We start from the raw sequence: 14,123 nt of genomic DNA, 5'->3' as shown, positions 1-14,123 counted from the left end.
CCCTCGTGCTTAAGCAGGAGCTACAGACAGGAAGGAAGGGGGCAGGACCAGGTCACATCTATTTCCCCTCCCAGCAAACCCTCTCTTTTTACCCCATCTAATCCAGGCCCATCTTTCTTTACCTGGATTATAGCAAACACTTCCTCCTCACTGATTTTCCCACTTCTAGTCTTGCCTCATCCAATCCCTCCATCACAGCCACCATACTTGTCTTTCTAAAGCTCAGGGATTCAGAATATGTCCCTTACTCAGAAACATTCCGTTGCTCCCCTTCAGATACAGGTGCTCGTCTAGATGCCCAAGCCTGGCATGCCAGACCTCCATGATCAGAAGCCCCTCCATACTCATCTGCTTCTGTTCCAGCAGTCCCTCCAGTCCCACACAGCATGTCCAATCCACCATTTTGGAGAGGAGAAATCTCAGCCTTCCCTCTCTGTCCCCATAGGTGTTTCTCATGCCTCAAGATTCCTCTAGTTCTCTCCAGGTTTGTCACTGAGCTTTCTGAAAGCATCCAGGTTTCCCAAATAGAATGGAAGCTCCTTGAAGGCAGTTATCAAATCTCCTTCCAGGCCAGACCCTTGTTACCTCTTCAGCCCCTCTCCAGACTTCAGCAGGCAGTTTGGGTCCAGAGAAAAAGCCTTGGGCTGGAGTCAGAACAGGCTTTGCCACTGTCTTGCTATATGCACTCAGGCAAGTCCCTGCCCCTCTCAGGGCCTCACTTTCCTTGACATCAGGGCACTGGACATTTGCTTTTGAGTACAAAAAGGATAAAACAGATTCACTGAATAACTCTCAACTGTAATCCCAGAGGCTATAGGTTGAAAAGCTTGCGCCTGGGCCTGGGATCTTGAACTTGTGACTTCCTGATCTACTTGGTTAGTCCCTGCTTACTCCAGTACCTCCATTTCTCAGTCATGCCTATCCCATCCTCTCCTTTTAAGGAACAGGTTACCTGGTGGGCCACAGGGGTGGAGCAGGGAAATCCAGCCACGGTTAGAAGGACCAGAAGGGGTCAGGCGGGGAGCCTGTAACGAATCTTTCAGTCCCATAAGAGCCTCGGCTGCCTCCCACTGCAGCTGCCACTCTGAGGGGTCAGAGGTCCAGTCCAGGCGAGAGGCTCTGGGGGCCTGCAAAGGAAAGGGAGAGAAGCAGACTGGGAATCCCCACTTCTGCCCACCCTCCAGGTGCTCCCTCTGCCCCTGGTTACTTCATTATCCCCTACTCTTCCCTTCCCCAAGCTCAACTTCCTCCCAGGGTCCTGGATCCCACTTCTTCCCCAGGACCTGTGGCTGCAGCGGAAGGGGGTCTGGGGTGCCACAGGGCTGAAGTATCAGAGTCGAGCATCTGGAAATAAGGAGAAAAGATGCCAGGGGGATTAAACATGGACAGACAGGTACACGTGGAAACAGGGGCAGGATTTTGCTATGTTCTGATCTGGGAATCTGAGTGCCTGCCGGGTCATTAGGCTTTGTGGCCTTGGGCAAGTCCCCTCCTCTGTTATGGCCTGCTTTGTTTTCTGTAAAATGAAAATATCTGTCAGCTTCTTCCTACCAGGGCTACTGTGAGGATTATGGGAAATAATTGGTATCAGCTAAAAAAAAAACTGACAAAACATCTAGAGGGATTGGGGTGACTGTTCCTGCCCTACCAGAGTCTGGTTTCCTTCCCTCCTAGTTCCCCAATCGCCATGGAACTTGAGGAGCAGCTTGGCCCACCTTTAGGAAGCTTTCTCTAATGGCCTTTGGCCTCTCTCCTAGGCCTCTGAGGCTCTTAGCATCATGTCGTCCCCCACCCCCGCCCCTCCCACTTCAGCAGGCAGTTCAACCCTATCTTATCTGTTTAAGTGGATTTAATAGCCACTATGTGTTTAAGGCCAGGGCTTGTGCTAGGTGTATTCCATATATTGTTGCTAATTCTAATTCTTACCAAGAAGTAGTAGTGTCTCCGATTTACTGACAGAAAAAAAGGCTCAGAGAGGTAAAGATACTTGTACAAAGGTTCACAGCTAGGCAATGGCAGAGCTAGGAGGGCTCTGCCTCACCCACTAGTCTGAGACCTTTTCTTCTTCTTTATCATCTACTATGGTATCCAGCACAGGGTTAGGCACATCATAAACACATATCTTTTTCTCCCTACTCACGTGTGGGGCAGGGTAGAGGGTCCTTGGGATTCTCCAGAAGGAGGAGCCATCAGTATTGGGCGAGATCCTGAGCAGGCTGGGAGGGGCCCATGAGTGGGCAGCCAGAGGGCAGTGCCACGGTCAAAGCCTAATGAGGGTAAGAGAATGCAGAGCGTATGCAGAGGTCATGGCTTGTCTTCCCTCTTCCTACCCTGTATCTTTTTCCTCTTGTCTTCCTGATACAGTGGTACCTAGTCATTCACATGTCTCTTGAATTAATGTTGAATTCATCTTACCAGGGAAAGGATGCAGAGGGACAGCAGGTTCTTGGCATAGCAAGCGGCACACCACTGGGGTTGGTACGGAAAGGCCTGGAGGCAGCCAGTGTCCAGTGGCCAAAGGGCCTGGAGGCACTGGAGTCCAGGGCAAAGGCAAGGCTTCTGGGAGACAGCTGAGCAGCACAGGCCCCTGGGAGTTCTCCTGCAGGGGGCATAGGTTGGAGTTAGGTACAAGGCTGGAGAAGGAATGGGTGTGTTCCAAGATGTAGGTAGGACCCTAAAACTTTAGAGCTTGAAGGGCCATAAAATCCCACCCCCTCATTTTGTCCATGGAATAGAAGTGATTTGCCCAAGATGACACAGCAATTCAGGGCTGGACCTAGAACCCAGGTGCTGAAGGCATAGAGGAAGGGATCTGGGCAGGAGCTAAGACAGGGGTCCCCTCAGGGCCCAGTTTTTCCTTACCTTCTCAGGGGGTGTCAGTGCCAGTGGGACTGCCCTATGAGGAGCCTGAGGCTGGGGTGCTATGTTCTCCTTTCCAGCTGTGAGAGACCAGGGAGCGCTTTGGTGAGCTCTTTCTCATGAGGGCCATCCCACTCCAACCCCAAACTGAATTATCTCCCTCTGTCCCATTTCTACCCACAGACCTCACCGCATCCTCCCAACACTTAATCACATTTTATAGTTGGGGAGCGTGAGGCCCAGAGAACAGAAACACCTTGCCCCAGGTCACGCACCAGTTCAGTGGCAGGACTGGGACTCTTTTTCCTACTTAGGCTTTCCCTGCCCACATTTCTGCCCTGGCCCTGGCCAGAGACACTCACGGTGGACCCTTGGTTGAGTGACTCCCTTCTTGACACTGCTGGGAGCTTTGGGAGGAGCCGTCCCTTTCCTCATCAGTCCCTGAGCCAGGTGCCGCTTCAGCTGCGCCTCCTCCTGCCTACGCAGGGCCACCTGGGCAGCCATGACTCTTCGGCGCTCCCTAAAGACGGGGGTGGCGAGTCAGAAGTCAAGTCAGCCGCCTTTTAGATGAGGCCCATCCTCTCCCTTCCCTGGATCTCATACTCACAAGATGAGGACACATTTGTGGCACTTGCAAGCCTGAAAGAGGCAGAGGCGCTTGTGGCCCTTGAGGTGGGCAGTGACACCATGACTGCGGCAGCGGGCGCAGGTTGGAGAGCGACTGACAGCTCTCCTGGGGATGAGCTCCATGCCCTGGGGGGCTCTAGTCTCACCCCCTGTGGCAGAGTCTGAGGGGCAGTGGTGGACAGCAGGCATTTCATTGGGTTCCATGTATCTAGGGGCAGAAGTGGAGGGTCAGGGTGGACACGTGGGCCCTCTCCTGACCAGCCCTCTTGCCTCTGGGAGGCCACGCCTGAAGGATTTTTCCATTTCGCCCACTCCTGGACTCAGCTGTCACCCTTGAGTCTCCCCTGGCTTTCTTCTTCTTCACTTTCCTCAGGCATCATCCTTCCCAAGAACCTCTCTTTCCTTTCTTATGTATCTTTCGATCCAAACATTATTCTCCGCTCACATGTTCCTTTCCAGGCAGAAAACCCAGTTTGGGGCATACTCGCGCACTCTCATGCCCTCTGCAGCAGTTCTTACACCCGCCTTCCACCAACACCCCATTCCCACAGTTTCCCTGGCATTCTCTCCAACAATTATCATCCTTCCCTCCTGCATTTATCCAATTCCCACACATAACGTTTATGCTCCCCTTTCAATTCTTAGCCTCACGTATGCCCTGCAATTCAATCTCTCCCCCGCAGCCCTTTTAATCAGACCACAGTCCCTTGCACCTCAGTAACTACATCATTCTCATGGATCCCTTGCCTCACTTTCAAGAATTATTTTCATTCCTTCAGCAAAGGTTTACTGAGCCCCTTCCATGTGCCAGGCCCTGATCTAGGCCCAAAGCCCCCTCCCCACGGCCCAAATTCCTCTCTTGCACCCACACGCCTTCCAAACTAAGGCAAACCCGCGTCGTTGCTGCGCCCGGCCTTTATGCGCCTTCGCCCATTCCCAACAAGCAGCCTCGAACCGCGCCCGCCACACCTCCCCATGCATCTGTTCCTCGCGTGCACCCCCTTCTGCAGCTGTCCCCGCGGCCTCGCCCCGCTCCAGGGTCCCAGAGAGGGGTCGGGGCTCGGGGAGCGCGCCCAGGGGCCGCGGCGGGGGATGGGCGAAGGGGCCGCGAGGACCGTTAGTGGGGAGGCGAGGGGAGGTCTGGGGCGGGGAGTCCAGCGCAAGACAGGGAGGGGAAGAGACGGGAGGGGCGGGGTCGCGTTCGCGTCGTCAGCCGGCGGTTACCACAGCCTCGAGTGGAGTCAGACTCAGGAGGAGGCGAAAGAAGGTGGTGAGGCAGTGGTGTGAGGAATGGCCTCGCTCGCGCCACTTTTCCCGCCCCTTCTTACAAGGACCAATGAGCTTCAAGCGGCGCCTTCTGCCGCCGAGGCGAGCGACCAGTGCGCTTCAAGATCCTTCACTTTACCTCCGGCCCGCTTCTCCTCGCGCCAGACTATCAGGCCAGCCAATAGAGCGTCGAGTTGAGTCTCGCGCCGCCTCTCCCTCCTCGTGTGATTCGCCTTCCCAGACTGTTCTTTCCCTTTTTGGGGAGGTGGCCAATGGGGCGTCGAGTAACGCTTCCAGGCCTAGGCTGGCCCTGCCCCCCAGGAACGGCTGCCCGGCCCGCCCTCCCGCGCACGCGCAGTCTCGCCCTCCGGCCTGCACTGCAGGGTTGGCGCCTCTTGAGCGTTTGTCTTCGACTCTGCGCGGGCGGCTACTCTTTGCTGTGTGGACGCCCGTGTTTTCGCACTTCTCTCCCGCTGCCCAACTCCCGATCTACCTTTCTCCTTTCATGTTCCCCGTGCTGTGATAGCCCTGTTTCCTTCCTGGGTCCCACCTTCTCACGCTGAGCCCCATTCCTTGTGTCTCTTATCGTCCGCGCTGGTGCTGATTTTCCTAACTCTGACTTCTTCCATCTCTGAGAGCCTCTCTCTCTGCCTGTTCATCCTGCTGATTTTCGGAACCTCTTTCTCCACGTGCCTCATTCCCTCATAGCCTGGACTCCTGCCCCTCCCATCCTCCTTTCGATTCCCGAGACGCTTCTGTGGTTTTTCTGTCTTTTTAGCCCTTTCCACCTCTGTGTTCATCTTCCTCCTGGATTGCACCCCATTCTCGGTGCTCCACTCTCTAATTGTAGCCTTCTCTGTGCATCTCTACTAGACCCATCTCACGGTTTCCCTCCCCATTCTCTGTGGTGTCCCCTTTTCTCTATGCATTCTGCCCTGTCTCCTTTTCTCTTTTTGAGCCTCTAAGATTGTCTCCTCTCTCCCCTGAGAACCCGGTCCTTGTGCCCCACTCCTCATTTTTCTGCCGCTCCCGATTGTGCTGTCTCTGCTCCCTGCAAGGTTCCATTCCAACAGTTTGCTCCTCCTTCTCTGTGTGGTTTCTCTTTTGTAGGGATAGCATCGCCTCTGACCACCACTCCATCCCTTTTTCCTTGAGGATTTCATTCCACTCTTTTCTGGTTGTGTCCGTGCTTGTTCTCAGATTGCTGGGTCCCGTCGTTTTGCGTTCCCAGGCAGGTGTGTGCCATCTTCTCTGCTTGGTCCAACTCCTTTGTTTGATCCTTTGTCAGCCTTCATTTCCCCTTCCTGTGTCCCATCTTTTCTGCTGGTCTTGGCCTCTTAGTTTGCCGCAGATTTCTGGGTTACGGATCCTGTGTCAGGTATTCTGGACAGAGAAGTGTGGCAGAAGTGACCTCTGGCTGGACCGCTGTGCAGGGGGGCAGTACTAGACGAAGTTGGAAAGGTTGTTTGGGGCCAGTCTCGGGGAGGAAGGGTGAAGGTGTGTGGAATGCTTTAATGCCAGCTAAAGCAATTGACATTAAACCTTTAGGTAGTGGAGAGAGAGATAGGGGGACCAACATTTTTGGAGAGCTTAGCTCTTGCCTGGCACCTTATACTAATAATCTTATTAATTTTCAACAATGACTCTATGAGATATATTACTAATATATTTTATAAATTAGTTCAATAAGATGCACAAGATTACACAGCTAGACAATGGAGAGGTAAAGATTCCAACGTTGGTCTGTCTTTGAGTCCAAAGTCTATCAACTTTGTACAACCTACAGTGTTGTAGTTATTTCCAGTAATCCCCAGTTCCCCACTTTTATTCTCTAACTGTTGCATAGGCACTCATTTCAGGTGGCTAATGCATATCTTTTAGTTTGTGTGTGCTCTTGCAAGATGTGCGGTGTTTTATGTGCATGATGCTTCAATTTATGCGAATGACATTATTTACTATTTAAAATAATCAGCACTGTTTTTATGATCCATCCATGTGCATGTGATGCGTACATCTAACCAGTTGCTTCTAACTGCTGCATGATATTCCATGGTGTGCATCCCCAGCGTGTTGCATGTTCACTAGGTCTCAGGGAGGGACGCCCACATTGCCTTCAGCTCACTGTCACCACAATAATGCTACATTCTCATATGTGTTCCTTTGTAGTTGAAGGTGGAAATCTCTGTTATGTGTACCTAGGATATACCAGAGATGGCTCTTTGTAAACCTAATTTGACTAAGTATTGCCAGACTCCTCCCCACAATGAATGATACTTTGGGTCTGAGACACTGATCAGAACTCCTCCCTTCCTCAGGGTCCAGAAGAGGACCCTATCCCTGGCCCCAACTACCCCATGAGCAGCAGTGCACAAGGGTCTCTGTAGCCCCACAGTCTTACCAATGCTCATATTTTTCCAGCTTTCTGATCCCTCGCCAGTCTGATAGATGCACATTTGGATACATTGTATTTCTCTGATTATTGTTGAGCTGGGGTGTTTCTTCATATGCTTGTTAGCCTTTCTGGGTTTTTTTTGTTTTTGTTTTTGTTTTTTTGTTTTGTTTTGTTTTGTGGTATGCAGGCCTCTCACTGTTGTGGCCTTTCCTGTTGCGGAGCACAGGCTCCGGACGCACAGGCTCAGCAGCCATGGCTCACGGGCCTAGCCGCTCCGCAGCATGTGGGATCTTCCCGGACCAGGGCACGAACCCGTGTCCCCTGCATCGGCAGGCGGACTCTCAACCACTGCGCCACCAGGGAAGCCCCCTGGTTTGTTTTTGAGATTGCTTCTTCATATGCTTGGTCCATTCCCCTGCTGGGGTTGCTCTCTTTTTCTTGTCAATTTGCCTGAGATCCTTGACCATTCTCATCGTTTTAAGACTTTGTATACGCTCTTATGCCAATTTTGGCACTTCATATTATTTTAGAAACTTACCCACTTCATCTGGGTTTTCAAATTTATAAATGTAGAGTTGTTAATGATACTTTTATTATTCTTAGAACATGTGATGTCTGTTAATTTTTATTTTTCATTCTGTATTTTATTTGCATCTTTTTTTCTTGATTAGAGTTGCCAGAGCATTATCTTAGTAATATTGTCAAAGAATGAATATTAGTCTTTTGTAATACTTTTTTGTTGTTTTCTATTTCATTGCTTTCTGTCATCATCTTTATTTCTATCCCTTTTTGGGGGATGCTTTGTTGTCCCTTATATAACTTCTTGAGTTAATTCATAAACATTTTGTAATTCTTCTTGTTTCCTGATAAATGTATTTAAATTATAAATTTACTTCTGAATATTGATTTAGAAATCAGAGTCCCAAATTTTGATGTGTATTTTAAAAAACTTTTGATGTTGAAATGATTATTGGCTTACAAGAAGTTGCAAAAATTTTTTATAGAGTCCCTTAAACCCTTCCTCTGGTTCCCCATAGGGACATTCTGTATAACTGTAGTATATGAGCAGGAAATTGACATTGGTATATTACTCTTAACTAACTTACAGGCCTTTTTCAGTTTTCATCAGATTTTACATGCACGTGTGCGTGTGTGTGTGTGTGTGACATGTAGTATGTTTGCTATTATTCAGTTCTAAATACTTTTAAATTTCTTTTTCGAGTCAAGGGTTATTTAGTAATATGTTGGTTAACTCCTACACACACATTTGTCGTTCTGACCTCACTGTCTCTGGATGGAGAATAGCCTGTATAATAGTGATCCTTTGAATAAGCCAGCGTCCTCTGCTCAGCACCATGTCCAGTGGCAGAACCTAAGCAGGAGAGTGAAGAGTCAGGATTTGAGAAGCTAATGTGGGTTCGGGTTAGGTTGGAAGAGAGACCATGGAGATGGGAAGACCTGTGTCCCTGAAGGGCTCAGGGAGCCTATGTTAATGAAAATGATAATCAACTTTCTGCTCCAGAAACAGTGACCCAGAGGCTGACAAGAACTGAGCTTGAGACCTAGATTGAAATTGGTTCCAGACTGAGGCCCAGCATCCAGGACCCAGACACAGGACCATGGGACCTCAGCATTTGAGCCCTGTGCAGCTGCTCTGTCTCCTAGGGGCCATTTCCACTCTGCCTCGTATGTCCTGTGGGGCTGGACGCTTAGGGACCCTCTTGGCTGGGATGGGAGGGCTGGATTCATGTCACTGGGGGAAGGAAAGCTGCATATCTGGGTCCCTCGGGAGACAGGGTCTATGGAGGCTGAGCTCTTGATTGGCGGTTCGGGGCTGAGAAGGCAACGTGAGGGGCAGATGACTGGAAGAACATTCTCTCTTTAGGGGCTGGAGCTCTTTTGTGTTATGAAGCAACATCTTCCCTCTTCAGAGCTGTTGATCTCCATAACTGGCAATGGCTTCTCATGAGGAGCATGGTGTGTAAACTGAATGAGGGCTGTGAGGAGACGCTGGTGTTCATCGAGACAGGTGAACGGGGGTGACTTTGCTACATTTTGTTTGCTTGCTCTTCTGACCCCACCTCCACTCCTAGCACCCAGGGACTCTGGACTTGAGTTCCAGATATTTACCCCATTATATGTTTGGGAACAGCATCCAGACATCGGCAGGAGAGGGGCAGGACCCAGCTGGTTGTGGTGTGGGCTGGATAAGAGGGCGCAATGTAGGTGGACAGATCCCAGGAGGAGAGGGGGACTCTGGGAGAGAAGACAAGTTTGGGATACAAGGGAGAGAGGAGCAGACGGGCTCCTGTGGGGAGAAGGATGAGGAGAGGCAGATGAGACGTGGGAAATCTGAGTGGTGAGTGGACAGTGGGGGAGGGGCAAAGTTGGTGATGGGGCAGCAGGAGGAGCAGGGGGTGGGCTGGGAGGTTGAACTGGGTGTGGCCAACGACACTGATCAGAGCTCTCCAATCTTCTGCCCCGCAGGGACCAAAAGGGGAATTGTGGGTTTTAAAGGCTGCAGCCCAGCTTCATCTTACCCCCCGCAAGTCTCCTACCTCGTTTCGCCGCCCGGATTGTCCGTTGCCTCCTATAGCCGTGTCTGCCGGACATACCTCTGCAATAACCTCACCAACATGGATCATTTTGTGAAACTCAAGGCCAAGGCTCCTAAGACTTCAGCATCTTCTTCCCATAGTTGCCCAACCTGTGTGGGCGAGCACTCCAAGGACTGCCTCCCAAATTTTGTCACCACCGAGGCTTGCCCCAACAATGCTACTGAGTGTTACAGTTCCACCTTAAAATTTCAGGCAGGTGAGAGAAGAGAAACTTTCTTTCTCAGATGCCTGCTCTAGGCCTACTGCCTTCCCGTCTCTGAGGGAGGTGGGTGGGACTGAGGTCCCATGGTCCTGTGTCTGGGTCCTGGGGGATGGGGGTCGTGGCACATAATTCTAAGGAGGAGGGGAAAAGGTGCCTGGTACCTGAGTGTTTGGTGGGAGAGCAGGGGTCCTGGTTTGTGAGGGGTGTCTGGAAGGAGGGGTAGGATGTTTGAATCTTGAAAGTGTCTCTGACTCCTTGCTCTCTTCCTTACAGGGTATCTCAATACCACCTTCCTCCTCATGGGCTGTGCTCGTGAATACACCGATATTTTATCCCACTTTCACCATATTGGCAGCATCAGAGTGACTGAGGCCATCAACACCTTAGAGAAGGCCCAGTTTGCTGGTGCAGAGCCCTGTAGTCGGAGACCTGCTTGGGGCATCCTCTTAGGCCTTCTGTTTGCCTTCAGGGACTGACGATCTAGCTGGACCAAACACCCCTACCCCTTCACATAGTGAAATAAAGTTACAGAGTTGCCTTTCTGCCTTGTCCTGTGGTCCATGAGGGTTGTGGAGGCGTGAAAGGTCTGAGGAGGGCCAGACGTGTCCAGAGAGGCGGAGGGGAGGGCCAGGTAATGGGCAGTGCTTGCTGTGAAGTGCGCAGGGGGCTTGGGGAGGAGGATCATTGGCAAAGTGACAGAATCATGCCCAGCAAGCAGGAGAAACCTAAACACTCCCCTTCGCCGCCTCCTGGGGACCTGAGTTCTAGCCTGGGTTCAGCCATTGACTTGGAGATCCCGGCCAAACCTTCTCCCTTTTTTGGGCTTCCATTTCCTCCCCTTTAAAATGAAGGCCTTGTAGGGAAGTCATAGGGATTATAAATTCAATTTGAGTAAAGTGTAAAACCATATATTTTATGATAAAGCACCTTTAACTTAAGATGGCCAAAGCACTGACACTGATATATTTGCTGTAAAGAGAATTATAAGAGTTTTATTTTTCTGATATTAAAAGTTACTTAATGAAGACTTGTTTCCATTAAAAAAAAATTAAATGAAGGCCTTATGAATTAGAAGTGTGGCTCATTGGTATGTGTCAGATACTCTGGTAGTATCCGGCTAGGGTTTTTTTGTTTGTTGTGTTCTGCTTTTGGTGCAAAAAATTTATTAAATGAAAATGGACGTGGATACAAAGGGCATGTGGTACGTGAGTGAGACATGTTCTGAGCCAGCCAGACTCAAGGTTGCAAGGTCACTTTTTTTCCAGCTTTACTGAGGTATAATTGACAAAATTGCAATACAGTTAAAGTGTACAACATGATGATGTGATATATGTATACATCGTAAAAGGACTCCTACCACTGAGTTAGCTAACACATTCATCACCTCACATATGTACCCTTTTCTTTCTTCTGATGAGGACACAAGTTCTATTCTCTTAGCAAATTGCAGTTATACAATGCAGTATTATCAACTATAGTCAACATGTTGTACATTAGAGCCTCAGACCCTATTCATCTTACAACTGAAAGTTTGTACTCTTTTACCAACTTTTCCCTATTTCCCCCAACCCTAGCCCCTGGCAACCATTTTTGGAATCTCTGTTTCCATGAGTTCAACTTTTTTTTTTTTTTTTGCGGTACGCGGGCCTCTCACTGTTGTGGCCTCTCCCGTTGCGGAGCACAGGCTCCGGACGCGCAGGCTCAGCGGCCATGGCTCATGGGCCCAGCCGCTCCGTGGCATGTGGGATCTTCCTGGACCGGGGCACGAACCCGTGTCCCCTGCATCAGCAGGCAGACTCTCAACCACTGTGCCACCAGGGAAGCCCTCCAAGGCCCATTCTTGACCATGGTGTGTACTGCCTCTGGGCACACTGTCCTGTTGGTGAGGCTGTGTCTCGCCATGTGACAGGGAATGGCCTTGGGCCCCAGTCTGAGCTCTGAGCCTGTGTGAGCTTTCCCGTGTGTGTCTGGAGCCAACTCCAGTCCTATCCTTGGCTGATGATGATGTCTATGGCAGAGAGGATAGTGAGTTTGGGGGTCTCTGGGCCCGGGGGCTATGTCAGTTTCTTTTCTGCACAGGAAATTCCCAAAGGTCCTCACTTGGATTGACACATACTCCTAATCCAGCAAGGACTTCATGTGTGCCTCTGCCTGAGGCTCGTAGCATCTCTGTTGGTCTGTCAGTGTTTCTCCAGCCTGATGAGATCTGTAAATAATGTGACCCCCTAGGGAACCCAGGTGACAGCACTTCCTTCTCCCAAGTGAAGGTTAGGCTGTCCAAAGCCAACCCAGGGCCCCTTAGTCCTAGGAGTAGGAGTCAAGAAGTTAGGTCCTAGGGCAGTCAGGCTGAGGCAGGTGGACTGACAACAATTGGATGAGCGGATTGAATGAAGGATGGTGGGACAGGGCTGTTTGGAGCTGTTCTGCACCCCTCCTCCAGGCATTCCCCACTATGGGGCACCCCTTCCTCCTTCCTTTCCCTGACTCACCCCTAAACTTCCTTTTTGGACAACAGCTTCTAAACCTCTTCCTCATTACCGTCGCAAGAGTGTCAGAGACTTGGGACTTCTTAACGCATCCCAGTGGTTAAGACCCTGCACTTCCACTGCAGGGGGAACAGGTTCGATCCCTGGTCGGGGAACTAAGATTCCCACATGCCCCAGTGTGGCCAAAAAAAAAAAAAAAAAAAGGTGGCTCATACCTGAAAATCGCGTTTGAACCATTTCCCACCTTAGAAACACCGAGGGCAGGAGTTGCCCACGGTCACACAGCAAGTCCGGAGCCGGAAGAGGAATCCTGGTCCGGGACACTCACATTCTGGACTCTCCTCCCAAGATGGTACTGGGATGTCTGATAGTCTCTCTGCTGGGTGTGGTATTTCCCTCTCACATCACCCGCTTCTTTCAGGGGATTATCCCTGCACGCCCACCCCATAGGGCGGCAATGAGCCAGTCTACGGGCTCCCCCACTTCCTGTGGCAGGACGTCAGTCCACTCGGTCCCCAGTTTCCCATAAGATGTCTAAAGTACCTTCAGGGCTGCTGCCCACCCCCGCCCGCTCACCTCTGGCTTTGTCTTTTAGCCACCGTCGGCGCCTACGGCTCTTGGACCCCTCTTGGGCCCTTTTCGCGGTCCCGTCCCCCTAGCTTACTCCATCAGTCCTATGTGGTCCCCGATCCCAGGGCTAATTCCAGAGGCCAGGACCGAATCCAGCCGCCAGTCCCGGCTCCTAGGGCCAATCCTTGCTATCGGGCCCCCAACACCACCCAGTCCCGGACTTGCTCCTCTCTGGGTCGCGCCCCAAGAGCAATCCGGGCTTCACTCCATTGCGGGGCCCCGCCCCCCATGGCTAAGGACTGAGGCCTGGCCCCGCCCCCTTACGCTCTTTGAAGAGACCACGCCGACAACAAATGCAGCCCTGGAGGCGGCAAAAGCGTCTTTCTGGCCGAACTAGTGGGGAGTCCCGCGGGGGTCTCTCCAGTGGGGAAGCCTGGGTCTTTTCACGCGTTGGCTGTCAGCGTCGTTTCCCCACTGCTCATGCCACATAGGAATCATCTAGAACGCATCCCGCCCACCCGCTGGAGCAGGAGACAAGGCTGCTGCTGAGCCTCCTTCTAAGGACGAGGGGCCTTCCAGGTCCTCAGGCAATTGGAAATCGGGCGGGGCGACAGTGCCTGAGGCAAAGCTCCGTCTGTGAGCCATTGGAGGAGGAAGCCCCGCCCTTTCCTCCGCCTTCTGTCCTCTAGTTCTCCTATTCTCTTTCTCAGGGTTCTTTTCTCTGCCCTCTCCTTTCTGGCGAGAATGGAAGGGAGTGGATGGTGGACCTAAGAGTGATCAATGCCTGCGCACTGGTCCCGAGCTGCGCATCGCCTCGCAGGAGGGAGAGGCATTAGAGGGCGTGGCTCCAGCCTGGGAAAAGGCGGGAAACGGAGGAGGCTCGAGGCTCGCGCATGCGCACAAATCAACTCCTTCCGACGGTCCCGGAGAGGCGGCTTTGGCTGTGGCGGCGCTGTGGTGAAGGCGTCCCTTGAGACTGGGTTCGGGAGGCCCAGGGAGACCGCTGTTCAGCACCAGAAGCACCATCGCGCCCCTCCTCCCCGCCCTCCCAAAGCACACGAGCAGCCGTGGCACTGAGAGACCCGGATGACCCTCTTCTCCTC

The 14,123-nt window shown here is 51.7% G+C and overlaps 2 protein-coding genes across 2 annotated transcripts in view; one reads left to right on the top strand and one right to left on the bottom strand.

The window, feature by feature from the left end:
* The window catches only part of DMRTC2 (DMRT like family C2), a 3,845-nt gene extending 155 nt beyond the window's left edge, over positions 1-3,690 (bottom strand). The window contains 7 exon segments of the mRNA XM_007458584.1: positions 953-1,127; positions 1,284-1,344; positions 2,141-2,267; positions 2,416-2,596; positions 2,863-2,939; positions 3,222-3,379; positions 3,467-3,690. Coding sequence (XP_007458646.1) covers positions 953-1,127; positions 1,284-1,344; positions 2,141-2,267; positions 2,416-2,596; positions 2,863-2,939; positions 3,222-3,379; positions 3,467-3,690 — 1,003 coding nt within the window.
* Positions 3,691-5,870: 2,180 nt separating this feature from the next.
* LYPD4 (LY6/PLAUR domain containing 4) lies at positions 5,871-10,501 on the top strand. The gene is made up of 5 exons (XM_007458583.1): positions 5,871-5,987; positions 8,667-8,830; positions 9,030-9,173; positions 9,632-9,958; positions 10,238-10,501. The coding sequence occupies exons 2-5, from the start codon at positions 8,764-8,766 to the stop codon at positions 10,438-10,440; spliced, it is 741 nt and encodes a 246-aa protein (XP_007458645.1). The 5' UTR covers positions 5,871-5,987; positions 8,667-8,763; the 3' UTR covers positions 10,441-10,501.
* Positions 10,502-14,123: the final 3,622 nt, after the last annotated feature.

The sequence above is a fragment of the Lipotes vexillifer genome, unplaced genomic scaffold (genome assembly GCF_000442215.2).
Source record: "Lipotes vexillifer unplaced genomic scaffold, Lipotes_vexillifer_v1.1 scaffold371, whole genome shotgun sequence".
Classification (NCBI taxonomy): domain Eukaryota; kingdom Metazoa; phylum Chordata; class Mammalia; order Artiodactyla; family Lipotidae; genus Lipotes; species Lipotes vexillifer.
The sequence above is the reverse complement of the archived record's forward strand: the minus strand, read 5'-3'. Positions and strand labels throughout refer to the sequence as shown.

Coding starts and splice junctions, on each gene's coding strand:
- LYPD4 (XM_007458583.1), top strand. CDS start 8,764: ATGGGACCTCAGCATTTGAGCCCTGTGCAGCTGCTCTGTCTCCTAGGG. Junction 8,831..9,029: donor GGCCATTTCCACTCTGCCTC/GTATGTCCTGTG, acceptor TTCTCTCTTTAG/GGGCTGGAGCTCTTTTGTGT. Junction 9,959..10,237: donor CACCTTAAAATTTCAGGCAG/GTGAGAGAAGAG, acceptor TCTTCCTTACAG/GGTATCTCAATACCACCTTC.